The 26179-nt window shown below is 36.7% G+C and overlaps 1 protein-coding gene across 1 annotated transcript in view; it reads left to right on the top strand.

Annotated features, from left to right (window-relative positions):
* Positions 1–26179, top strand: part of KHDRBS2 (KH RNA binding domain containing, signal transduction associated 2) — a gene marked incomplete at its 5' end in the record, with an annotated part of 311700 nt that overhangs the window by 88001 nt on the left and 197520 nt on the right. Inside the window, one exon of the mRNA XM_084202170.1 lies at positions 20451–20567. Within this exon, the coding sequence (XP_084058296.1) occupies positions 20451–20567 (117 nt within the window). The remainder of the gene's footprint in view (positions 1–20450; positions 20568–26179) is intronic.

The following is a 26179-nucleotide window of genomic DNA, read 5'->3' as shown; positions in this document are numbered from 1 at the left end:
GTAAAGAAATGCTGCCTGATGTCGAGTCTAAACCTCCTGTGGCACAGCTTTGAGTCATTCCCACGGGTCCTGGTGCTGGATACCAGGGAGGAGAGCCCAGCACCTCCCTGTCTGATTCACCTCATTTGGAATCTGTAAAGAGCAATGAGGTTACTCTTCAGCCTCCTTTCCTCCAAGCTTGACCAGCCCAAAGTCCTCAGTCACTCCTTTTAAGACATTCCTTCCATCCCTGACAGCAGCTTTGTGGCCCTTCTCTGGACACATTCAAGGACCTTCACATCCTTCTTAAACTGAGGCCCAAAGCTGCAGGCAGTTCTAAGGTGATACTGCCCCAATGCTGAGCACAGAGGGGTGGTCACCTTTCCTGGTCACCTTTCCTGGCTGGCTGCTGAAGCTCTTTGATGCACTCCAAGCTGGGTTTGCCCTCTTGCCTGCCCAGGCTCACACTGCTGACTGATGCTGAACCTGGTGCTGACCAGAACCCACAGATGTCTTACTACAAGGCTTCTCTCCAGCCACTGCTCTCCCAGTTTATACCTGTGACCAGTGTTAATCATTCCATATGCAGAATCTGGCATTTTGACTTACTAATTTCATGCCATTAATCATAGCCCAGTGCTCCAGTCTGTCTAGATCCCTCTGTAAGCCCCTTGTCCCTCAGGAGAGTCAACTGCACTTCCTAATTTGGTGTCATTGCTGATGGTGCACTTGATAATCCTTAAAAAGTATTTCTCTTGTTTTGCAGGCTAATAATATTAAAAAATCTTTCTAATTAATTTATAATTGCATTTAAAAATATTGCATCATTCATATCAATACATTATTGTTGTCTGGGAACAGGAAACAAAACTGTAGTTGAAATACGTTTGTTGTAGTATTTGAGTTGTGACAACTTCTAACAAGTACAGCTTGAAGCATCTGTTTCTTGGAGAAGAAGAAGGGATGTTAAGGAAATACCTCAGATATGTAATTTAAATTCATAATATCAAAAATTATCAAATAATAAAAGTCATAAACCTAAACAAAATAGTTTTTCAAATTATTGAAAAATTATTGAAAAATTATTTTTCAAATTATATGAAAATTCTTTAAATATCTATGTAATAGATTATAAAATACTTCATAATTTAATAATTGAGTTTCACTATTATTTTTACTTTACTCAGAAGAAAAAAATAAGGAATTTCTTATAAAGTAGAAATTACTTATTTTGAATAGTTCCCTTATAAATTTCTTTGAATTAATTTTTAGAAATTAGTAGAATTGAAACAAAATGCAAAATTCCTGAAGTGGTGTAAAATGTGGTCAATAAGTAACGAGAAACCAACTTCATAGATGATCTGTTTTTTAAAAACATTTCCATAGTAGCCTTCATTATGGCATATGGACGGGTTTGGTTTCTGTTTTCATGGGGGGAGAGTCTATTCCAGTTTAACATTCTTTCTCTAAGTGTCATGGGACCCCTACAGAAATGAAAGCAAACATTTATAATATGCTGCTTGGTCATGAAAATTGTGCTCTTTAAGGAATGCAGTACAGGTGATAAGGTTTTTATAGGATGTGAGCTACTTGAAAGAATGATGGTGTATTTTTTAAGCTTAAGGTATCATAGCTGTACCTCTTCCTCATTTACTGCAAATAAATTTTTCTTCCTGAAAGTTCCATTAACGTTGCTTGATATCCTCACAGCATGCTTGCCTTATGTTAAAGTGTCTTCATCTCAATAATTATGTTGTTTTACTAAAGTAAGAAGTATTTATTTAAACAAAATATTTGATGCTTCTGAATTTGGGAGAAGTAAATATGGTGAATATGAAAAAATGTCAAGGAATCTGGCTAACCCTGGAGTTGATACAGCAGTGATTGCTGTAATTAATTTTTTCCCAAATATTTTCTGTTGCACAGCATAACTCCACAAAATCTGTACCATCTGGCTGAAAAATTCCCCATTTAGCTTTGGTAGAAAGGTGATGTTTTGTCTTTGAAATAACAGTTAATTTGTCACCCAGAACTGCAGAATAATCACTTCTGCTCAATAGACAGCCTAGATTTCTGTGTCAGTAAGGGTTTATAAGGTGTTCAGTGTTCTTGTGTTTAAAGAAAAAAAAAAAGGCATAATATTTAGATTTCTAGACTTGGCATTAAAGGAGCATGTTTGCTTAGGGATTCTTAGGACAATTAAGTGCAATGAATTTTGGTATCCCAATTAGTTCTAAATTTATTTGGTTCAGAAGTTAATTCAAATTAGGACCACATCAATTCTGAGTCAATGTGTCCAAACAAGAACAAAATGCAATTAAACTACTGCACTTTATAATTTGTTTTAAATACATTTTTAATAAAACTGTAAACAAAGCCTCAGTCTTTTAACTAGCAACTTCTTTCATGGTGCATCCAGCAGTTGTCTATGCTAGATTTTCTTTGCCTTTTTAAATACAGAGAAGATGTGATGCAACACATGATCCTGAGCTGGGAGGTGTCCCCAGAATGGCTGTCTCAGGTGGATATTTGAACAGCAAATAAATGTGGGGTGCTGGCTGATACCCATGTCAGACTGCCCTAGATACAGCACCTCTGTAGGTGCTGGGCTGAGCCTTACACCTGCAGCCTGCTGGCAGTTTGCCCTGCACTGCTGTTTCTGTGGTACTTCCCTGTGCCATTTATGTCTCTCCATGATTGCCTAGTGTAGGTTCATAGCACTTCTCACAGGTAATCTGGTGCAGCCAAAATTTTTCTGTGTTCCCTTGGAAGTCCAGACCAAAGTAAAGCTCTTTTCCTTGCCTAAGTGATTTGGAGAACATAAAATCTTTAGTGAGAGACTCAATATTGGCATGGAGCAGTCCCAAATCTTAACATTATCTTCTTCTTGAAGTCTTGTCCCAGGTATTCTCCATGGCAAGAAACTTGTTTTTCCATCCCGTGGCTTCTAAGTTTCTTAATTAGTATGTTGAGAGTGACTGTACCCAGCTCATACAGGAAGACAAAATATACTCCTACACAGTTTTCCCAAATCATCTGAATATTTCTAGCAGGTTGATTCTGATATTTATAATAAGTTAAATATACATCATTCAGACATTGTGAAATATTGCTTCGTTTTTTTCCCCCAAAATACATTAATTAGCATTCATTTGACCCATAGAATTCTTGGTTTTTGCCTCTATTTGTGTTTTGTACTGAACTGCATATTTTTCATTTCACATAATCCTTGATTTTAATAAGATAGTTTACTTCTTTACCAAGTATTTATAAAATGGGGTGTGCAAAACTCCTTAGGTTTTGTGATGCACTCCAAATTGCTTTTACAGTCTGCTGTTTTCAATAACATGGTGGTTGGCTTAGCTGGGTAGAAAGGGGACGGTTATATTTTGCTCTTTTTCTGTCAAAACACTTTAATTATGTTTGTTTGGAAAGTTTTCTTAGAGTTTTCAAAAAGTACTTTAGGGTAAGATATTCATGCCCTCTCCCTTTTAGCATTATAATAGCAATCAATAGTCTTGTCTCAGCCTTACAGAGAAAGGAGATTTAACTGATTAATATTTATGTGTAATACCTGAAACACTGAATGGCATTGTTTGTAGGAAATTCTGATTTAAGGCAAACATGTCACAGGGTTTTCAGAGTCTCACAACATTAATCTAATCAAGATGAAACTTTAGGGCAGCAGAGGTGATGAATATTTTGCTGTTGGATTTGAGCTGTAAGCAAAGCAGATGTGGCAAGTCCAGCAGTGCCAGTGCCTGCTGGCCCTGCAGCCTGCTGGCTGGCCACGTCCTTAGCATTGCATCTCCTGTCTCTGTAAAGAGATGACTTCACTAAAAATGCATCTTGGAAATCACTCCAGTTAATTCCCAAGGACTGCTTGGAGGCTGTTGGAGAGGCTCATGGACTGGCCCAAGGCCTTGCCTGAGCAATTGTAACGATGCTGGTGTTAGCAATGTCCAGCTGTAGCGCTGGGTTTGTCTCCTGACACTGTTCATGCAGATGTGCAGCCTGTGCAACACCCTCTGCTTGGTGGTTTATGAATTTCCAAAGTCCAAACAGAAGCTTGACCATGGAACTGAGAGCAATTCCTCTGCCCACTTGTGCCAGAGTGGAGTAATGGAAGTGGGTCCTTCAAGTCTGTGCAGACACATAATCCAAATGACAGCATGGTCATTGCATTGCAATTATTTTGAATTGAATGAGCTGTAATGCATCAATGTGAATATTTGAAACATGAAGAACAGCTCTGTGTTGCATAGATATAATGTATATTTTAGTCGGCTTTAAGTTGTTAAATCTGTGGTTTATGGTTCATACACTATTTCCTTTGGGACACTGCTCCCCAGTGTAATAAATTTCACAAAGTCCTGGCAATTTATAACTTCTTTGTATATATCTATGAGGTAATTTTTAGTGTGCCAAAATACAATAAATTTATTTAAACAGAAATAAATTGTTTGGCAAGGCTAGAGCAGAATCTTTATTTCTGAAGTTTGTCCTAAATAGTAATCGATCTTAATACTTTAAATAGGTAGTGGACTTTTTTATTTTAACAAGATAAGGGGATTGAAAAGTGCCACATCCTCTGAGAGGAAACTGATCTGATTAGATGTGTACAGACACTTTAAACAATTAAGGATTCACAGTAATTAACTAAATATGTTAGAACTGTTAGTGATACAGGCTAAGACAAAGAACTAAGAGAGAAAACACTTGAAAGGGAGAATATGCCCAATATCTTTTTAATCAATATTTTTTTCTGGTTTGTATTTTCCAGTAGTACGGGGAAATCTCAGTTATAAGGAACCATATTGTATAGAATGGGAAGGTATTTATAGTTCCTTACAAATTACTGTTTCTGCTTTGAGCTTGATTTGTTTTCAGAGATGCTGTACTAAATTTTGCTTGGAGACATTGGCACATTGATTACTTCTAGTTTTCAGGTCAATGGGGACTGTGCTCTGCTTATAAAAAAATGAGAGGTTACAGTAAAGAATCTTTGATGGAGTTAATTTAAGATTCAAGGACTTGCTTGTATACATACGGTTCTACTGACAATGGTATTTAAAAAGCCTCTTTCAGTATAAAACAAAAATATTGATTAGCTGTGAAAGTTGTCATTTAGCAGTTTACAAGAGCACTTTGAAAGCATTTATATGAAAATTAGGAAAAACTGAATACACTGAATGTTTCATTAATTTTATGTAATGACATATTTTTTTTCCAAAATATGCAGCAGACTCAGATTGTGCAAATTAACAGTAATTGTGACAGTAAAAGAATATTTTGCCATGTTTTCTGAAGACTTTCTATAAATCCTGTGCTGTAAACATCTCTGACTCACTTTCTTTTTGACTGATTTCTTATCTTCCCCGTGTCTTCTAATTTTATATAAACCAATTTGTTTGCTTTAATGTTAATAATAGATAGTTCTTCATCACTTTAAAACCACCTCTCAAAAACAATTATTCAGGAATTTGCCAACTACCTCATGCCTATGGCCTATAAGTGCCTCAAAACTCTTTTATAAAGATAGAATAAATATTTTAAAAAATATATATTTTACAGATGAACCTTGGTCTCTGCATCTTATAACAAACATTTTCACCTATTCAGTCTGTCCTGGTGAATTCTGTCATATTGTAAATAAATTTGATGTATTTGACAAAGTAAAAGAGGAATTTTAATGTTACTACTTGAAAAGGCTATTTCACAATTATATGACTTTCAATTTAGCTACAAAGTCTGAATCTACACTGAAAGGCTATAAAGTGCTATCTTTTAAAATCAAGGTTGCAAGAGATGAATAATAACCTTCTTCAGATTAATTCTTATAAAGAATACATCAGATCATTAATCACGGTGGTTTTAGTAAATCAATAGGAAAAACCAGAGAGAACCTCATTCTTCACTCTCCTTGTGCTTTTCCATCTGAAACAGACCAACTGTGAGTTGTATGAGAACCAGAGTGTTGAGCAATTATTCTGTGACATCCTTATTAATTACATTGCATCCATTTCTTTGTCCTAAAAATATGAAAATTCCTGGACAAATAGAGGAGTAGGTTAGGCCTTCAGCCTATATGCTGCAGTATGAAGAAACTCAAGGAAATTATTTATTTGTTGTATTCTGTCTGGATGAAATAAAAAAATGTACATTGATATCTCTTCCTGCATAGCAGAAGAAAACATGCCACCATAGATGGATTGTAGTTAATTTTTCAGGGATGATAATTTATTGAAATGAAGAATATAATTTATTTAATTGCCATCACTCTTATAAATTGCTGTCTGAATCTCTAGGTATGACTCCAGAGTGCTGCCAAAAGTGCATATTTAGAGCTTAATATTTGGATCTAAGTGTACTTCAAAAATATATTTTAAAAAAAATTCAGTCAGTTATGTTCAAACTAAAATATAAGAATAACGTATGCCTAAAGTTTTAGAGTATAATATTATATCTCAAAAATTTTGCATAAAAATAGAATTAATTTTTCAGTATAATACAGTATGAACAAAAGTCTGGCATGTTTTGTTTTTTTCTAATACTTTTTGCATAGTATTTTGGTGGCGGGACGCTGAATGAACATAGCGTGTGATCTATAAGAAGATGGTGATACTTGCTTCACTATCTCTGACTATTTCAAACTCTTGCAAAATATTGCAAACAACATTATTATCCATTTCCTGCATGACTAATGTTGTTTAGCTCTTCCAGCAGTGACCAGCACTGGAAACTGTCACTAAAACCTAAATCGAATAGAGTCAAAGGATGCAGAGACACATCTCCAGAATATTACCCCAACTTGCTAAGGATATCCTGAGCTCAGGGTAGTTTCTTTTGGTGAATCTTCTAGTCAATCCTTAAATCTCAAATTTGGAGGACTGCTGTGCAGAAAGCAATTTTGTACTGGTTCTGAGACTGCTGCTTGCAAGGGTCTCCTGTTTTCCCTTGAGCTGTTATTTTTCCTGATTTCCAAGGACTTAAAATCAGCAAATAATTTTGTTCTTAAAGGTAGAGTGTGTTTTAATGTTTTTACATGGATTTACATGGTATTTCAGCTGTAATTTTATCACCAAGTGTCATAGGATGTAATTTTTTATAGCCAGTCCAGCCTTCAGAACCTTGACTTAGCTTAGCATTATCAGTAAAGTCTGTTTTCTCACTGTTCATTGCTTTCCCTGGCTTCAGTCTCCTACTGGATCTCTGAAAGGCTCAACTAATCACTTCCTTCCAGTGTGAATACTGGCAATTTACTACAATTTTTCACCAGTATTTAAACACACTTTCCATGAGAGGCCCTTCCTTCTAACACCATGTCATCCTGGTCTTTTGGAAATCAGGTGTCTGGTTATCAGTTTACTTTCTAACCTAGTGCAGGTTAGCTTGTCCTTTAGAGAACACTCATAGATGCCTGAGAAATTATTTCCCTTTAAAATAGCCACCTCTCAGCTCTTTACCTACCTAATGTATTTATTTTATTGTTCACTAAGTGCATTGTTTATTCTGATTTGTAGTAATTTAATTGGAAGTTCTTAGAAAATTTTTATTGCAGTCTTCCTCTCAACCACCTGTCACAGTTTCCTCCACTATGAACCCAGATGGAGAAAAAGTATTTTATTTTTGTGTTCTGACCTCATCTTTCTTGAATTCTCCTTTTATAGCCTGAACATCTGTTAGCCCTACCAGCTCTCTGTCTGGCTTCCAAATCTCTGAATACTATTTTATTTTCTATTTTTATACTTCTTCAAGTTGTTCCTCAAAGTTTTCTTTTACTTCCTCTGTGTAAACTGTACTTTGTTTTTTTTAGGCAGATAGTTTATGGTCATTTTTGTTTTCCTTATTTGAATACAACGTTGGATTTTAAAAAGATCTTTTTCTTGAATTTAATAATTGAGGTAAATATAATTCCATACCCTGCATATGTCATCTCTTTTATTTCTAGGCATACCCACAGCTAGATCCCTTGTACTTCAAAGGAGGTCTTTTCTTTTTTTGTATGGGGTCGTGGTGAGGGAAGTCTTGGACTCTTAATGTGAGAATCAGCAAGCTCTAAATTTATTGATAAGCACCAGACTTTTCTACACAACAAGTAATAAGCTCATGCATATTCTGTAAGCTAAACAATCTATTGGTTATACTACAATATCAGCTCTTCATTCTTGAGAACTTACATTTCTGTTTCTCGCATCTCATCCTCATTACTGTAATCGTTCCATAGCTATGCTCAAGGACACAATGTTGTTGCAGATGCAGAAACTCAGATTAGCTGGGTTTGGTCCTTTCCTAGTCTTTGGTCAGCCAATAAGAGAATGTCTGTGTGACCTCTGTCCTTTAGCCATTCCTCCACTGTACAGCCTCTTCCTATCCTGGAAGTGTCTCAGTTCCAGGTGTCTCCCAGTTCTCCCTCCTGACGCCGCCGTTTCAGCCCGTGACTGGAGCTTTGCCTCAGAGCATCCCCTTCTCTCTGAGCCTGCCCACGCCCTAGTGAGGATGTGGCAAAGGCTGCTGCAGCTTTCAGCTCTCAAATGACCTGAGAATTTTGTCTCTGGAGGTTCTGTCCTGCGTCCCTTGTCCGTTTCTTTTTTTAATGTAGGCACTCTAAATTGCTGTCACTAGCGTGTCTCTGGAGTCTGCATAGACCTCTGGGGTCTGCAGGATGCACTTCTCCTCAGAGCCAGCAGCTCAGGTCTCTGTCCATGTCGTGCTTATAAATATTCTCTGACATTTCTGAGAGAATAGTGGAGTTCTAGGCTCACCAGGCTTGACTGCTGTGACACTGGAATTCATCAGGTGAAAGCCCCTTTAGGATTTGGGCATCCATGTTTGTTAGCAAGCATGGAGTTCATTTCTTTTGTATTTGCTAAAGATTAATGAGACAGCAGCTTGCATTATTCTAAGTGGGTGATGTACAGGCTTAAGAATAACCAAACATGTAATGCCCATACTCTGCATCTACAAGCATTGACAAACCTTAGTCTGGAAATTACACTTCTACAACAGACTCAAAAATATCCATTTTCTGCTGTAATTACAAAAAATGCAGAATGCCACATGGCATAAGAGAAGACATGGCAAGGGTGAAAGTTGTCATCTGAGGTAAAATCTCTATGAATTTAAATGCTTTACATGAAATGTGTTGTTATGCACTGATTCTAAAATAAGTAATCTTTTTATAAAGCAGTTTCTCACAGTAATCTAGTGATGTAAGTATGTATACCACTTTGTGATTTTGGAGATAGTGCTATCAATGTGAGGATGCATTTGCTTGGTTGTCAGCATCATTGTATAGTGTTTTAAGTGGAGAAGATTACATGAGTGAGTAGTTGTCCATTGATTTCATTGTTGCTGCAGGTTGGAGTGCACTGGTTTGTTATTATTTTGATGCAATATTATTTACAGGGTTATTCAGTTTTGAGAGGAGTAGAATTGTTTTGTAAATAAATTTCCAGTGGGAAAACATTGCCAGTAAATTACAGGTGGAACAAATCTTTAGTTTTTACCTTTAAGAATAAATCAGTTTTCTTCCTATACTTTGCTATAATCTTAATGTTTGAGACATATATGGTCTTTATCAAATAAAAAAGCTTCAAAGCACTTTTGAGATTTACACAGAATATAATGTTCCACGTAAACTCGCACTTACATTTCCCCTCAGTGTCTGTTGGAAGTTAATTTTCCTTATTGTTTCACATGGTTTTGTCACATATTTGCTATCATTGTTTTAGTTCATTCCAGTAGCTATTGCATTTGCAGGCACAAAGGGAGTATAAATGCTGGGGGTTGCAAATCAAAACATTTCCTCATTTGTAACACTTGAATGCAGTGATTTCCTGGAGGAGTATGGAAGAGTACTGGAAGATGCAGGTTCCCAGGAGGACTAGAATTTGTTCTGTTTATTGCAAGACCTAGACATTGAGCTAGGTGTGGAATTTATGACTTTTTGTAAATGTAAATGTGTATGAGATCCCAAAGTTCACACAGTTACTGAATGACTGAGGCATTGAACTGGAGACGAAGAGCAGCTTCAGGCAGAGGGTGGTGTGGAAAGGGACTGATGTGCTTGAATTTCAGTACACAGACATGAGTCTCACAACTTGGTCAGGTGCCACTGTGAAAGTGAGTTTCAAAGCCTGAATCATGTTCCTAGATACCAAATCTGTTATTTGGGTGTGGCTGTGTCAGTTTAACTCTTCCAGGAGAGGACTCCCAGCTCCCTTGACTAGTTGGAGCTTGGGACATATTGTCTTGACAAGGTGAATTGAAAATATTCACTGCCTTCATATTGGTGGTGCTCTTTAATATGTATTTTGCAAACACATTCATCCTTCTTGAAGGTTGTAGATGTGCTAAAGCAAGGTAATTATGATGGAATAAATATTAAGTTGAAATCAGATGGTTATGAAATACACCTGAGGCATTTCTAAATCTTGTGTTAGAGAATTCAATATTACTTCCATAATATTCTTTCAAGTGTGAATCAGATCTGAGCCTGGGGTGCAGGAATTAAAAAAAAAAGGGCAAGTGAAAAAAACAGCAGATAATTTAATATTTTATCAAGTAGGGGCATCCAAACCACAGTTTAGTTCACCCAGGAGTTTTTGTATGGCAATGGCAAGACTGTTGGGTATTCCAGCTTGCATTATTCAAAGGCACTCAGGCCTTCCAGCTCAGGCTTGCCATCTCATTTGTCATATACTGTATGTCTTGGTCTTTCAAGGTGTTGTCTTGCAAGTACTTTTTCCTGTGCTACATTAATGAAGTTTGAAGCACAGTATGTTGCTTGCAAGGGAATACCATTCAGCAGAGTATTACAAATGAGTCTCAGGTTTTTGGATTCTTTTGATACTCAAATACTATAAAACTGTGATTTCTGTTTTTTTAAAGAGAATGAATAGATATTCTGAATTGCACATAGAGAGTACTATGAGTTTCAACTTGGCAAATTATGAACATTTACAAATCATAGAATCATGGGATCATAGAATGGTTTGGGTTGGTAGGGACCTTAAAGTTCCAACCCACCTGATGGGCAGGGACAGATTTTACTTGATCAGATTGCTCAGGGTCTCATCCAGCCTGGCCTCAAACACAGCCAGGGTTGGGGCATCCTCAGCTTCTCTGGGCAACCTGTTCCATTGCCTCACGAGCACTCTCACAGTGAAGAATTTCTTCCTTATATCTGCTCTTAATCTACCCTCTTTCAGTTTGAAGCCATTCCACCTTGTCCTGTCTCTCTAAGCCCATGTGAACAGTCCCTCTCCATCTCTCTTGTAGGGTCCCTTCAGGAGCTGGAGTGCTCCCTAGGGGCCTCTCTTCTCTAGGCTCACCAACCCCAACTCTCTCAGCCTCTCTTCACGGGAGAGGTGCTCCAGTCCCCTGATCTTCTTCATGGCCTCCTCTGGACCCTCTCCAACAACCAAAAATAATGGGGGAAAAGTCTTGTTTGTTGTATCCTTATTTAACACGTTTAAATCTTTAGAGTTAGCAAATCTGTTGCATTGCTATCTAACTACAGAGGAATTACTCTCTCTATATTTTAACTTTTGGTTTGCAATCAGCAGAGTTAAATGAAATGCAAAATCAGGTATCTGCTCCATTGATTTTTACTATTGCAATTAGCCCTGTGTACTGTGGAGGAGGAGGCTCTGCAGGTCCCCATGTCTGCATGGTAAAATGCAAGTTGGGGCAGTTCCAGTTTGGAGAATGGACATGCTCTTTCTGAGCCCAGGATGTTACCTATATAAACCAATGGAAAGCTTTCTGCCAGATGATGGAGGTAATGCTGCCTGTTTTCTTTCCATAAGCTCATAACTGTGAGGAAAAAAAATAAAGGAGGAGTCTATTTGGTTGGTGTGCAGTCTGCTCTTTGAACAGATTGCTACAGGAGGTGTCTTCTGAGAATCTGCTCATAAACAATGGCAATTTACTTAATGGTATTTATCCTGCGTTGTCCCAGTTTGTGTTCTGTCCTGTCACATCTGACTGAATGGACAAATAGAGCACAATATCGGTTCTCTTAAATTTTTATCATTTTCACCTGAATTATAGTTGAGATCAGACAGATGTGTTACCTCAGCTATTTTGGAACAGATTAAAGCAGCAGTTTGAGTCCTTGAATTAAGTCTATTAACTATTTCTTTCTTGTCAATGTTATTTTGGAATGCTTTGCTCCTCAAATATTTCTTTGCATTACCTTCTCAGATCAGTCAAGACCTCATTTAAAAATCTTGAAGGATACTTGGTTTTCTTCTCTAATTACAGTAGAGCACAATGAGATGGAAGGAAGAAAAAAAATTATCTTTTTGAATTTGCCCTTAGTAACAAAGACCAAAAAAAAGTAGTGTAGAAAATGCAGTAGGGGAAGGTGAAGGAACCAGAGTTTCATAAAATATTTTGGAATGCTTTCACAGGCTTGTTTAATTTCCACAGAGCTATGTGGTTTGCATATGTCAGTCACTTTAAAGTAATGCTTTGCTTTGATTATGGACGTGACTTGACAATAAAATTGTTTGCATATTGCTCAGTTTATGTAAATTGATACTTAAATGCTATTGTAAGTATAATTACTTTAATAGCAAAAGGCAAAATCAAGTTGACTAACAGAGTTTTTAATTGTATTAACATAAACCATTTGTGATTTAATACAATGGTGTCTACAAAATTAGATACTATATGCATGAATGTTAAATCAGTCCATTAACACATTAGGTCCAAATTAACTGTTATTATGTTTCCTTGACTGATCGGAAATTTGTGTTTTATGCTACATTTGAGTAGTCCACTAACATACATGGGAAAGATACATTATTTTTATGGTTGGGTATTCAACCCTAACTTATCCTGTTTCTTGTTGACTTAGAGCTTATCTTGGGAAATATATCATCTGGCAAAGAGAAATCTTTCACATAACAGGAAATCGTATTCAGCTCAGTAAGAGTAAGATGATGTGCATGGAAGTCCCACTGTACTACTAATTCTTTAGATATTCTTTTACATTACAAACTCTACAAGTTAGAAAAAAGTTGTTAGGTTGCTGCCAGTTAGCAAAGAGCAGATGGTGTTTATTACTGTGACCGGTAAATTGTGTATCTGTGGGAGTAATAAGCCCAATTAGCCAAATGTTGATTGTGCTTTTAAGTGTTGTAATCTTGGTACCTATTCCATACCTGTGAGTGTGTTCATTATAAACTTCTTTGTGCACTTTGGAAAAAGCTCAGTGGTGCACTTCTGAAGCCTAAATTGTTGGCATTTGTATAAATACCATTTTAGATAATGTCTTCCTAATGAGCCAGTCTGAGACACATAGTTCCAGGAATTCCTTATTACTTACTTTGTATTTTATTTTCCCATAAGTGGTAAAATTTGACTACTTCAAGCTTGGCTAGAATGAAAGTTAAAAGCCAGGCGGCTTTGTGTCCTAAACAATCGTCTTGCCCTTCATTCAATAAAATACAAATCCAGTACAAGGGAAAGACATGTTTAGCTCAGCATATTCAGCAGTTTTTAAAAATGCTGCTCTTTTTGCATAGTTTCCCAGCAGGGAGCAGTGGGCCATCAAAGAACTTCCCTGTTTTTTAGAGGCATCAGAGAACTTCCCTGCCTTTGGGATCAGTCACTGCCTCTGACTGGTGGCCAGTTTGCTGCCATCTCTAACCTCTCTCCAGCCCAGGCTCAAGAAGCCTGAGAACCATTCCTGTTGGCCCTCAGCCTTCACTGCTGCCCCAGCTGGGCTGGACAAATAGGGGCACCCTTAGGAAGAGCAGGGTAATTACCCAGGTTGCAGGAGGAAGACAAAAGCCAAAGATAAAGTGTGACATAGAGTTGTGCAATTGTACCTTAAAGATCACCTGGTTCCAGTCACCCTGGCTGTGGCTAGGGACATCTTCCACTAGACCAAGTTGCTGAGAACCCCGTCCAGCCTTGCCTTGAACATTAGGATCCTCTTTCTCATTTCTGAGTTGCAAAAAGCAGCCTCTGGTGTTGTTTTTCTGCCAGCAGAAGCTGTTGCTGCTGCACTTACTTTGAGTGTAACTATCCTTTTGAATATCTGAGCCTGATGATTTTTATAGCAGTGGTTTCACAATCCAAATGAGCAATTGTTGCTACGTACATTCAGTAAGCTCTAGTTTGGGTTTTTTAAACATACTTGACAGCTCTGTAGGATCAAGATCATGTCTTCCTGCATGGCTGTGCAGTGCCTGGTACAATGAGTCTCTCTGGATACTTCTGCAACTAAATAATAAAACCTTTGCAATTAACAACTTGTTAATTGAGGATTTAAATTAGATGCACAACTTTATTTTGTTCCTTGGCTTTTCCTCGACTGCCTCACCTTAGATTTAAAAACAGTACCACATAAAATAAAATGCTTGTGTGTTTTACAGATTAGGAGATTTTAATAAACGAGACCGCTAATGCATGTATTAGAGAAAGAGCCACTCCAATTTTCCTGACTTAAGAAAGTTTAACTAAAGAAGGGTATATCAGACACCAATTTTTTCTTTATATCATAAAACTTATTTTCATTTTAAGGCTCATTCAAAGTGCTTTATTTGAATGCCCCAACTTGTTGCCAGAATTCTGACAGAAAACTGCTAAAAGTGAAAAGAGAGGAGGTATTTTTCCTATCTCAATGTAGACTTCTATATAGAAGATTTTTGTCTGGAGTTGCTGACCATCTGTTTCATGGAATTATGCCAAAAGTACATTTTCACTGTAGATTTAGATGCTTGCAATGAGCTGGTAAATAGCCAGACAAGTATTGCAGCATCTTCTTCTAGCACAGCATAAATACAAGTTCCCAGCACTTCTCAAGATAAAAAAAGGTGTAATAAAAACCCATTTATTTCTTAGGTAAATCTTCTTGTCCCGGTAACTTTAATAATTCTAACTTTGTTAATCAGATTTAATTTATTCTTGAAGCAATTCCACTGATTTAAGCCTGAAATTAATTTGGCCTGGAGTTTTCAAGAAGCTGTATTTTGTCTTTGAACATTTAATTTTTCTGTGCATAGCCTGGCACTGGGTTATTGTTCAAAGCCTAACAGAGAGATGAGACCCAGTGAGCTCTGGAGGAAAGGGCAGCTTTCTCCATTTCTCCTTTGGTTCTGGGACTGCTGCAGAGACATTTCTCTGATACAAGACTATAAGAAAGCAGTAGCACACATTCTTTGGAGTAGATCTCCAGGGTACATTCATTTTCTGCTTCTGGTATTTGCTGTCTCCTGACATGCTGTGCTAAAGTAGAGCTCTGCAAAATTCAGTCCTACCAAACAGGTGTCTTGGAAGCTCTTCTCCAAGAGACAGCAAGCATTACATCACATAGTTGTAGTAAAAAAATAATGTTGCATGCTTATCTGGAACACTAAATTCCTTTTGTTAAAGCCAAGAAGTACAAGATATTGAATGGGGTAAGCAGCTATATATAGAGGGAGACAAACCTGGACTCTGCAGAATCTGCTGAGGAATAGAATAGAATAGAATAGAATAGAATAGAATAGAATAGAATAGAATAGAATATTATTATCACCACTTTTAATGAAGGAATGGGACAACAGTCGGGCTAAAACTGATTGATTGCTCCTCAGATAAACATCAGTCAGAGGCTGTGAGGTTTAAGAGAGCAAGCAGTCGGCTGTAGCTCAAAATGGTCACAAGTTCTTCATTACAAGACAATATATAACTTTCTAATCCAATGGACAGTTGCCACAAAGTTTATTTTGCTGTTCTAACCTATCACCTTTACTTACTTCTACTGCACTGCAGATACTTTTATCCAATGGCTACTATCACTCATACACACATATGCTTCTATTAGAACATCTGAACTCTGAGCTTACTCTATACAGTTACACCCCTACATTATAAACCCTTCACCATCTTATCAATACAGTTTCTCACTTATTTAAGGCATATTCTTACTTAAAACTATAGAAACATAAGTTTATAATTTTTCTGCTTAATGTCTGTGTACTTTAATTTTGCATCTATCCAAGCTTCTTCCAAGGCTGCAAATCAAATCGTCCTGTGTCTGTGGAAGATTCTATCTTTCGATTTCCCACAGTAGAATAGTTCCAGTAGGATAAGGTCTACAATGCTCAGCCCAAATGCCTGACCAATTCAGGGCTGACCAAAAGTTAAAGCCTGTTATTACAGGCATTGTAATAAAATATGCATTCATAGTAGTCCAATACTTCCTTAACATGAAGTCCCTTATGCATATCAAAACATGAGATACTTTTAAAATAAATGCTGTTCTAAATTACATGAGCTGTCAGAAGTTCTAGAATAGGACCTTAATTTTAGGCAGGTCTCAAACAGTAAGGTTTTGTTCAGGCATGACTATCTGTGTCTTCTCCACTTTTCCTGAGAACAGGATAGCATTTAGAAAGATTCTTCCCCACCCTTACCCCCATCCTGCTCTCCATGAATAGGGACAGGATTTCGTGAAGATAAGTAGCTCTGAAAATGGAATGACACTTTGTCTCTCCACAAAGGAACTGATAGCAATGGTGAACAAAACTCTGAGAAATAATAAACCTATTTCATGTTGTCAAGCCAGGGCTATTTCTGGTGTGCTGCTTCTTGAAGAAATTAATTTCTTCTCCCAGTTCAGGGCTTTGTTCTGTATTATCTTACAGCTAGAAACATTTGTCTTATCCCATTCGTTATTTATCTAGCTTTTGTTACTGCTGTGAACACTGATCAGTGTATAAAATAGAAACAGTCACTGACACAAACGTGTTTTTGGAATGGTAAGCATATTCCTTGATTCTGGTTGTAAAACCCTATTAAATTAGATTTTTATGAAGTAAGAAGTGTCGTAGTTCTAGTAGAAATGTATTCGGGCTGCCTCAATTAGGGACACAAATATTCTTCGAAATGTAAGCATGCATTTTCTGCCAGTCATTGTACTTAGCTTGAGGTTTAAATGCTGATGCTATTAACTACCCCTTAGATTTGTTTTACCTGTGGTATGTTGTCCTGAAGTAGTTAGAACAAAAACTTTTGATGAAAAATGGGGAGCCAGAGCTTTGGCTTTGGGCACCTTACTGTGTGATTGCTTGTGTGAAATGTGAAATTAATGAGGATGCAGATAAATCTGCTGAAACTGTGTGTATATATTGGTTGGGGAAGATGTTGGAGATGCTGGCTGTAGATAAAGATCTATTGAGCTGTATTCTCTGTCAGGTTTTATTTTGCAGAGGAAAAGGTTTATTCCACAGTTGTTGATACACGAAACATCATGCATTTGATTATAAGTAAAGCATCCCCTGCTTTCACCTGATCATTTTCCCCTGAAGACATGCATCATCTCACCCAGACAAATGATAAAAAAAATCTAAGAAAATAATATAAAAAATCTCTGCCATAAACCAGGAAGGGTTTCTGCAAGCTAGAAAGCCTAGCTTGTTTATCATGTTCATAAACATGATTGAAAAGTTAAGCCCCCTATAAGAACATCTAGAAACACAACAATATTTTTCAGATAGAAGTTTGTTTGCTCCCTAGCAGTGAAAGCTTTCTTTTAATATTCTCTCTTCTATATGTCAGCATTTCTTAGCTATCCTCTCCTAATATGACCAGATATTATCCCAGAGACTTAGAGCTACTGTTATTTGGAGAAAATTTGTACGCATGGCAGAATTGGATTGGATCTGAGATTGCATAGTGAGATTTGCAGTTACAGCTGCTGTACCAGGAATGTGGATTTGTGGGCAAGGCTCACCATTATATGGAGTTTCCACATTTTCTTTTACTTTCTCTATGCTCAGGTTGTGTGTGCAGGCATGTGGCTCTAACTGGAGCCTAAACTTTCCAGCATTAAAATTGGTTCTGCCCAGCATATCTTCATTTAAAAAAAAAAAAAAAAAAAAAAAAAAAGAGAGATGAATGAAGTTGTGTTTCCTACATTTTGGGCTGTTCACTGAAACATCCTCTCTCCTATGTGCTTCTTTTATCTATATATACAAGTTACTGAGTCACAGTTTCTCTACCAGTACTTGCAGACCTTGGGAAGTTTTGGGATTATAGATTGTGCTGAGGATATCCAGTGGCTTCAGATCTGCTTCAGAAGATTGAGCATAACATTAGGATGCCAGATACAATGCCATGGCTTTTCTGCAATTTTAGACAAAACCAAACTAAGAGCAATTCAGTTTTTTAGTTGTAAGTAACTGCTTCCTTCCTGATATTTGTTTTGTAGCTAGTGGATGAAATGTGAGTGTCTGTCTGCTACATAATCAATAGAATTAAAATCCCCAGCCACTTATTTCCTGTGAAGTGATTAAAATCCACTTAGCACATAACATGGTCTGTGCTGGCCATACTGCTCCTTTGCAGCAATATGTCAAGGTAATGACTATACAGTTTATGAAGTGCTTAAATATAAATGGTCAACATAAATCTTCACAGAGTGTAATTTAATAGTTTTATTCCATTCAGAGAACAAATGTAGTCAAGCTTTGGTTGGCTTTTGCTAGGCTTTGGCCTTCTCATAGTTTCCTCCAAAGTTACTTGTTACAGTTCTTTCACCTTTGAAAGGGTGGCTTTTCTTAATACTAGAAACTCTGAAAGGATGCAGCAGGACATGGTTCTTGTCTGATTGGTGATCTGTAAGTGTCACAAAAGATTTGGTGGTGTTACTTATGACACCCTCCCTTCCACAGGTAAGAGGGTCCCTGCAGAGAAACCAGAGGTCTGCTGTTTGCTCAGCCATCCCTAGTAAACCTTACATACATGGGTATATAAATGGGTGGTTTTTCAAATCTTATTTCTATCAATTGTTTAAGTCTACTATCTAGTATTAAAGTTCAGTTCTTGCCATTTCTTCCTCATTGTTTGGTTTATTTTCATACAAAATTGAATAATCAATTTGAAGCCAACAGCTTCTTCTAAGCCAAGTTTTCCCTGGAAGAGGCTGAGCAACAGTTTGAAGACATAGGATTGTTAATACATTGACTGGGACATTGACTCAAAATCATACCCTATTTTGAAGAGCTGATACCCTTTATTAAATCAACAGTATTTTTACTTGGAAAGAAGTAAAAATACACCAGCTTGAAAAATCTGGTTTTGGAGCTTCAAATCATGCTAAATTTTCCTGAAAATGTTACCACTAACTACTTCCTCCATGGGCACATTATCTTTTGGTTTAGGTGACAGTAGATTTTACCATACATATTTATTTTTCCTGTGATTACATACTATTTTCTTAGATAGTTTAACCAGTATTTGAAGGAAGCTATAAATTATTTTTAAGACACTGGACTAAAAGCATCTGGATTGGTTCAGAGTTTGGGTGTTACTAACATGGCTGATGCATTTGTGTTACGTTTTTGCTGGCTAAAGTGAAAACAAGAATATTTCCCCATTTTTTCGTTTTTAAAATAGAAGATAGTGAAAAACAATGTATATTATAGCATCTTGATAGACTTTTGTGTGTATTTTTGACAGCAACATTTTCTTGATTGATATTTCTTAATGTCATGTTATTTTTCTCTGAAATAAAACCAAGGAAGTGCTGATACAATGACACCCCTTCTGCTTTGGTGGGGCTCATTCTTTTTTGAAAGCCAGACCAGAATACTATCTGTTCAGACTTGCACATAATTCTAAAACATCTTAAGCAAGTGCTGATGATGTCCAGTCAGCTTATGAAGACCACATACCATAGCATTTTTAAAAGATGTTGGAAATAATAAAAACTAAGAAATGAAGAGACTGTTGATTACAGAATAAACAAATTACTTAATAGACTTCCCCCTTTTTGCTGCTTTGTGTTGACTTGATATTAACACCTCATTTATTTATTATTCTATCTTCTGATTTTCTTGTAGACATCTCTCCTCTTCATACAGAAAAAACTGCTGTATGTGTAGCATGAAGTGTGCAGTGTTTCGGAATACTAGCAGTGTGGCAGACAAAGCCATGTTCATTTTAGAAAATGTCCTTGAATATCTGCCACGATCTGTTGGTTGCCATTTGTTCTGGTGCTGGCAAAAGGGGTATTTGAAGGCGATACACAAAACAGCACTTACTTTCAAATTGATGTGCAAAGCATCAAGTCCCAAAAATCTGTCTGAAGCTCTTACTTTGCAGGATATACTACTTGCAAGTAAAGCTGGCTAACTTGGGAAAGAACCTAGGCATTCTCTGCCAGTACCGTGTCATGAGCAAATATCTTGTTAAGCAGTTCACTAAACCTAGCAGCCACTGGCCTGTTAGTCCTGGAGAGGAGCCTCCCAGGGTTCAAATAAACCATGAATACTTTTACTGTCTTTCACACTGGATGAAAAACTATCTTAGTTCTCCAGTCTTGTATCTCTGTCAATTAGGCTCAAAGCTAAGTAGGCATAGTTCTTTTAAAGGAAAATAAAATTTTCTTGTTTAATCATCATGTTTATTAAGTTTTTGGAAAAGTACCCGTGGGTCTAAAAGAGTTCTCTTTATTTTCATTCTAGTTCAATTTTGTTGGGAAATTGCTTGGACCAAGAGGAAACTCTTTAAAGAGGTTACAAGAAGAAACAGGTGCAAAAATGTCCATCCTGGGAAAAGGATCCATGAGGGATAAAGCTAAGGTACTGTGTCTGGATTCTGGTTGCAATTAGTTGAAACGTGTGTTGTTTTAGGTGTTACACTTGGATTGCCTGTCTGTTTATTAATGAGTCACTTAGAAGGCCTACAGTAGACTCTTGACTCCAAGGCTACTTTGTGTTTTTCAAGTTATATCATTTGCTTAAATATAATTTTTTTTCTTGCTATGCCAACCTTGCTTAGACCTTCACAGTTGCTATAGTATCACTGTTCTTTAAGTAATTCACCTAAAAGAGAAACCAGTTTAAAGTTCATTTGTTCTGAGAGAAGTCTCTTTCTCATGTGAAAGTCCAGCTTGTATATATTACTACTTTAATATTGGTGTACATAAATGAGTTTTCTCTTTTGTTTTCTGTTTCTTTAGAGATTGGTGGTTTTTTTTAATGTTGAATACTTATTCAGGGTATAGTTCTAGGAGAAGATAACAAAATGCACTATAGATAAGGAAAAAAAAAGTTTGGAATCACAGTCTGGTCAATGCCCCTAAGTAATTACTTGCAGGTAAGTGTTACTCCTCTTCAACCAGTTCCCCACCCAGTTTATATACTGGACATGATGCTCTGTGGTATGCAATATCCCTTTGGCCAGTTTGGGTCAGCTGTCCTGGCTTTGCTCCCTCCTGGCTTCCTGTGAAGCTCCTCACTGGCAGATCATGAGACACTCAAAAGTCCTTGGCTTGGGGTAAGGACTGTGTAACAACAACCCAAACATTAGTGTGTTATCAATATTACTGTCATACTAAATCCCAAACACAACAGGGTGCCATTTATTAGGAAGAAAATTAATCCTATCCCAGCTAAAACCAGGACATAAGGAAGCTTTCACATATATTTGGCAAGTACTGATTGCACTGTGATGTCTTTTAGAATCTGTGGAGCAGCAGTATTATGGTCAGCACAGAAATAACAACTCCTAATTTCACTGTATTTTAACTGTATAAAGCCTCTAGTAATGTTATCCATTATTCTTCTTTCCTTTCTGTAACCTCTGTCATTAATCTCAGTAGCTAAAATTATGAAAGCAATAATATGCTAAAATAAAGGAAAAGACCAATCAGGATTTTTTGGTTGGCATTATCTGGTCGTGGTAATGTGTATCAGCAGTCATATGGACACTGTGAGGTCTGCAATTGCAATATTAAAAAAAATAAACCCACAAACTAGACAAATTAGGCACACAGATTATATTTAACTTTTCAGAGTTTTCTTTATGACATTTCAGTCAGACATTTAGTGACACTTCAGTTCTGATTATAAGATAATACATGTTGAATACACTATTGATTTTATTTCCAGGTGTTGACAGGTAAAATATTTTAATTACTTATGTCTAACTTCTGGAATCATAAATATTTCCCTGGATGAAAGAATGTATGTCCCGCTAAGTAGCAGTAATTTGCCTTAGTACTACATCTGATGCCCAGTTGCTCCATTCTCAGCCACCCACTCAGATTATTATTGCTGAGAGCATCAGTTGCCCAGACAGAAGAGTGTAAACAAGTTTAACACATAATAGACAGATTAAGACTTCTGATTTTGAGATTGGTCACTCTTCTGATCATATAATTTGATTTTTGTCTGATCATAATGAACAGTGCCAGCATGACAGGTACTACATTCATCATGAGTATGTCAGCAAAATTTGAGTATGTCTTCAAAAGGTTTATAGTCCTTAAGAATAATCTGAAATTATGAGCTTTGTGGAGACTCATTCATATGAGACTGGTGTAAAAAAATGAAGTTCTAGGGTAAACTGGCATTAAATATAGCAGTCATGAAAGCAATTTCTGTAGAGAAAGGCTCATAAGCAATTTATCTTAATCCAATTTAGGCATTACTGACTCAAAAGAAAACAAAATCCCTTTGCAATTACAGTGAGAGGTAGAAATTTTCTCATCCATGTACTTCAGTGTTACCAGTTCCTGGCAAAAGACTGTGAGAATAATCATGGGATGGGTAATAGTTACAATTAGCATTTCAGAGAGGCTATTCTAGGTTGAGATACTGATTAAATGTAAAGAAAATATGTTTGACTGTGAGCATAAATAATGGTGTGAATTGCTATATTGTTAAGGAAAAAACAACTTGCTCTGGTTAAAACAGTTTTCTTGTCAAAAAACAAGTGCACTAGTATCATTTATGCAGTACTTTTTTACTGATTTAAATACAAATTACCAAAGTCTGGAGGCTTTTTGTGGGTTTTTTAAACCATAAAAGAAATCAGTTTATGTATATTGGCTGATAGATCTTTGTTTTGCAGGAGTATTCAAGAAAAATGGATGTAATTTCTCTCTAGAAACTAGAATTTCCTTAAAGCTGTCTATATTATGCCATAAGCCAGAGCAGTTTCTAGACAAACTGCAGGCACGTGTGCTTTTCTCCTCCAGTCTGCTGCAGCTGGATGCTGAGTTGCATCAGAGAAGCAGAAACAGAATTGCTGCTGAAAAGTGCTGAGTACATTTATGCCCTAGAACCCCAGATACTTAAATCTTCAAAAAGAGCTGATCTGCTGATTTGAAGTTTTTTAGTGCCAAAATGACAACAGGGAAGTTCTTGGCTCGACAGTGAACTGCTCTGGCTATAGTCAGTAATTATGGTCATACAGAGGGGGAGTTTCTGTGTCTGGGAGGTGGATTATATCAACAGAGATATGTATGCCTGTTCCTCAGAATTTCCTTATCTTCCTTAAAGAAGCCTGTGGGCTTCTTTAGCCTCTAAATTTGAGAGGCTAAAGATTTTAGGCTGTTTCCTTTTAGAGCAACAGGGAACATTTGTTAAGAGTGACTTGAGTTTTCTGAGTATCTGCTGTGCCTACAGTGTGGGAACAGGATAGATTAATTTGAAAAGGCAATGCAATTTACCTAAAAATGTGTATTATGAACAGCTCCAATTGTGCACAAAACACCACAGAGCTAATGTATGTCACATGAAGTTATGTTAGATGTTACTGAAGAGATGCCCAAGTATAACTGCATCAGTAGTTTGTTTCTATTTTTAAGAACATTTTTATTTTAAAAGTGACCTAAATGAGTCTGTTTGGAAGAGCAGAATAACCTAAGAACAATAGAATGTTTTAGTTTTGATTTATTAATATATTAAGTGTTAGACAAAGAAAGATTTTTGGTTATTTTTCATTTTGTTGAAAAGAAAAAATAGTTTTTTAGCCTGCATATCTTTTCCTGAAAATTCATTGTTCATCGCCTGCAAGACATTTGGAAGACTGATCAGTTATTTAAACTAAAGGGGGTCACATTGTCTTTGCTCCAAACATGTTTTTGAACCATGTTTTACTTACATAGAGTAGGATTTGGAAATTAGTGTCCTGATAGCAAAGTTATTTATTAGACTAAAAAAATGCTAAAACACTGACTTTTACAGTAGCACATGAGCTGTCAAACACACATGAAGCAAAACATAAGTCACAGTATTTGCATGAAATCTTCTGCAGGCTGATGTATAATTGCCATTCCAATTTAAAATTTTTTTTATCTAGAGAAATCCTGTAAACACCATTTCCTATTCTGCACACTATCTGTTTATTACCCATTTCTCTCATTCCTTAAACTTGCACTTACTTATGTCATTTGTCCTGGCTACTGAAAGGGTTCTGTCATTCATGATTCATATTGTCTTCCTATAAAATGTGAAAGCTTAGAGAACAAACTTGCACTGCAGCTTTGAAAAACCACATAAACTACTTTTCTGAGAATCAGTCTTCTATCAGCTACTGAGCACTTTTAACTGCTGCCTTCTTCAAGTTTCAGTTTTTGTTAAAACTACTTCTTTAGGAAAGCAGAGATAATTGCTGTGGAGCTACATGCCTTTCTTTAATGTGTGGGTGAAGTGCTTTCCAAATAAGGTCCACTGTCACTGGACAACAGCTTTTCCTGTTAAACAGAATTTGTTTCCTTACCTTTTCTCTAAAAGAAAAACCAAGCATTAGGAGCTTGTTTGCAACTAAAAAGATCTGAAATTAGCACACAGTGAAACTACTGAGATGCAATTATTAGCATGTTGGCTTTAGGTTGATTTTTAGCAGCTATGTTATGTGAGCACCTTAAAAAATATTTTGAAAATATGGGATAGTTGCAGCGTGCACTGGTGCACTGGTCTCTTCCCTGCGAGGTGCTGTGAAGTCAGTCCTGCAAACTTTAAATAAATGTTTCAATATCTTACAGGCTTAAGTCCATTTGTCATGTGAATAATGCCCAATAGGTTTTTGGTTTGAAGCACAATGTGGTTCTTCATTAGGTCATGTCTACCATGGGCATAGTGTCCTAATAGTGGAAAGTTAGTTTTCTGATAGGATTCTCTTGACTTCATTGTTTTTTCAAAAAAGCTATAAATTAATGCTCAGATAGCCCAAAAGGGAGGAAAAATGTAGCAGGTTTTGTCTATAGGATGTCATGGTCCAAGCATTGGAGTATATTCTTCCCCAGTGCTATTGCTTCACTGAAATGTGAGATCAAAGGTGTTGTCTTTAGTGATCAGAGTTTTAAAGGTTTTGAGTATCACTACCTGTCAAAGTGTTAAAGGTCATACAGTATATAGCAATATTTTTTCCAAGTGACAGTGTCAGCATTCTCAACAAAATAAGAAGTTACAAAAGACTTTAGAAAGTTAAAAAAAAAACCCAAAACAAAACCAACCAAAAATCACCTAGTGGTCCACTGCACAGCATTTTGTACTGGTGCCACTCCACCCGTGCCTGTGAGCTTTCTTGCTCTGGCTCATGGCAATGGTAGTTTAGCTCAGTGTGTTGCCAGGAGTTTCAGCTCTTAGAGTTGGAGATAGAAATTTGGGAATTCCTATAAAAACTCGATTTAGTTTTTTAAAAGATAACCTTTAGATTTACTTCCAACATGCTGGGAATTTTGATTTGGACTTTACGCAAAATCTCTGAAATGTTAATTTCTTAGGCAAGTATTTCTGTTCCCTTGAAGTACTCCTTTTATCATATTCAGCTGGAAAATCTCTAGGGGAAACACAGAGCAATGAGTGGCATTTAATTTAGAAAACTAGCTCACAGCTAGGAGCATCAATAGTAGTTTTAAATCATTAATTGCTGCTCACCCATTTTGTATTTTTCCGCTAGGGTTTCCTTTTTTGTGTTTAAAAGTCGTAAAGACTTTGTATTTTTATGTCTACAGACAAAGCCTTACAGACATTCCACCCCACAAACAGGTTTAGGACCAAGAGCAGGATTGGGCCCTCAGCTTGCCTTCAAGATGTGAGCAAAAGTTACAAGAGCACACTGCTTCTGCTGCAGCAGTTTTTTTGTCTTCCTTAATATCTTCAGCTTCCTGGTATGAACTGCTGTGGGGCTATAAGGATCATAACAAACAACCAGCAACAAAGAAAAATGCAAAGGAAAGGACACAAACAAAAAGCAGACCACCCCATCTTTTGAAACTGAAATCTTCAAGGACCAAAATGGCAAAAGGATGTTAATTTTTTAAATCCTACTGTAAACTGCATTCTCTGTTTTTCCTTTAAGTAAGTATGTCAAAAGGTGCCAAAGGCTTTCACAATCTAAAGCTAGGTTTTTACTTGAAAAAAACATTCTAAATAAAATACTTTCTCCTTGTACAGAGAAA

Source organism: Fringilla coelebs, assembly GCF_963513975.1.
Source record: "Fringilla coelebs genome assembly, chromosome: 3".
Taxonomy (NCBI): domain Eukaryota; kingdom Metazoa; phylum Chordata; class Aves; order Passeriformes; family Fringillidae; genus Fringilla; species Fringilla coelebs.
This window is presented reverse-complemented; position numbering and strand designations above follow the sequence as displayed.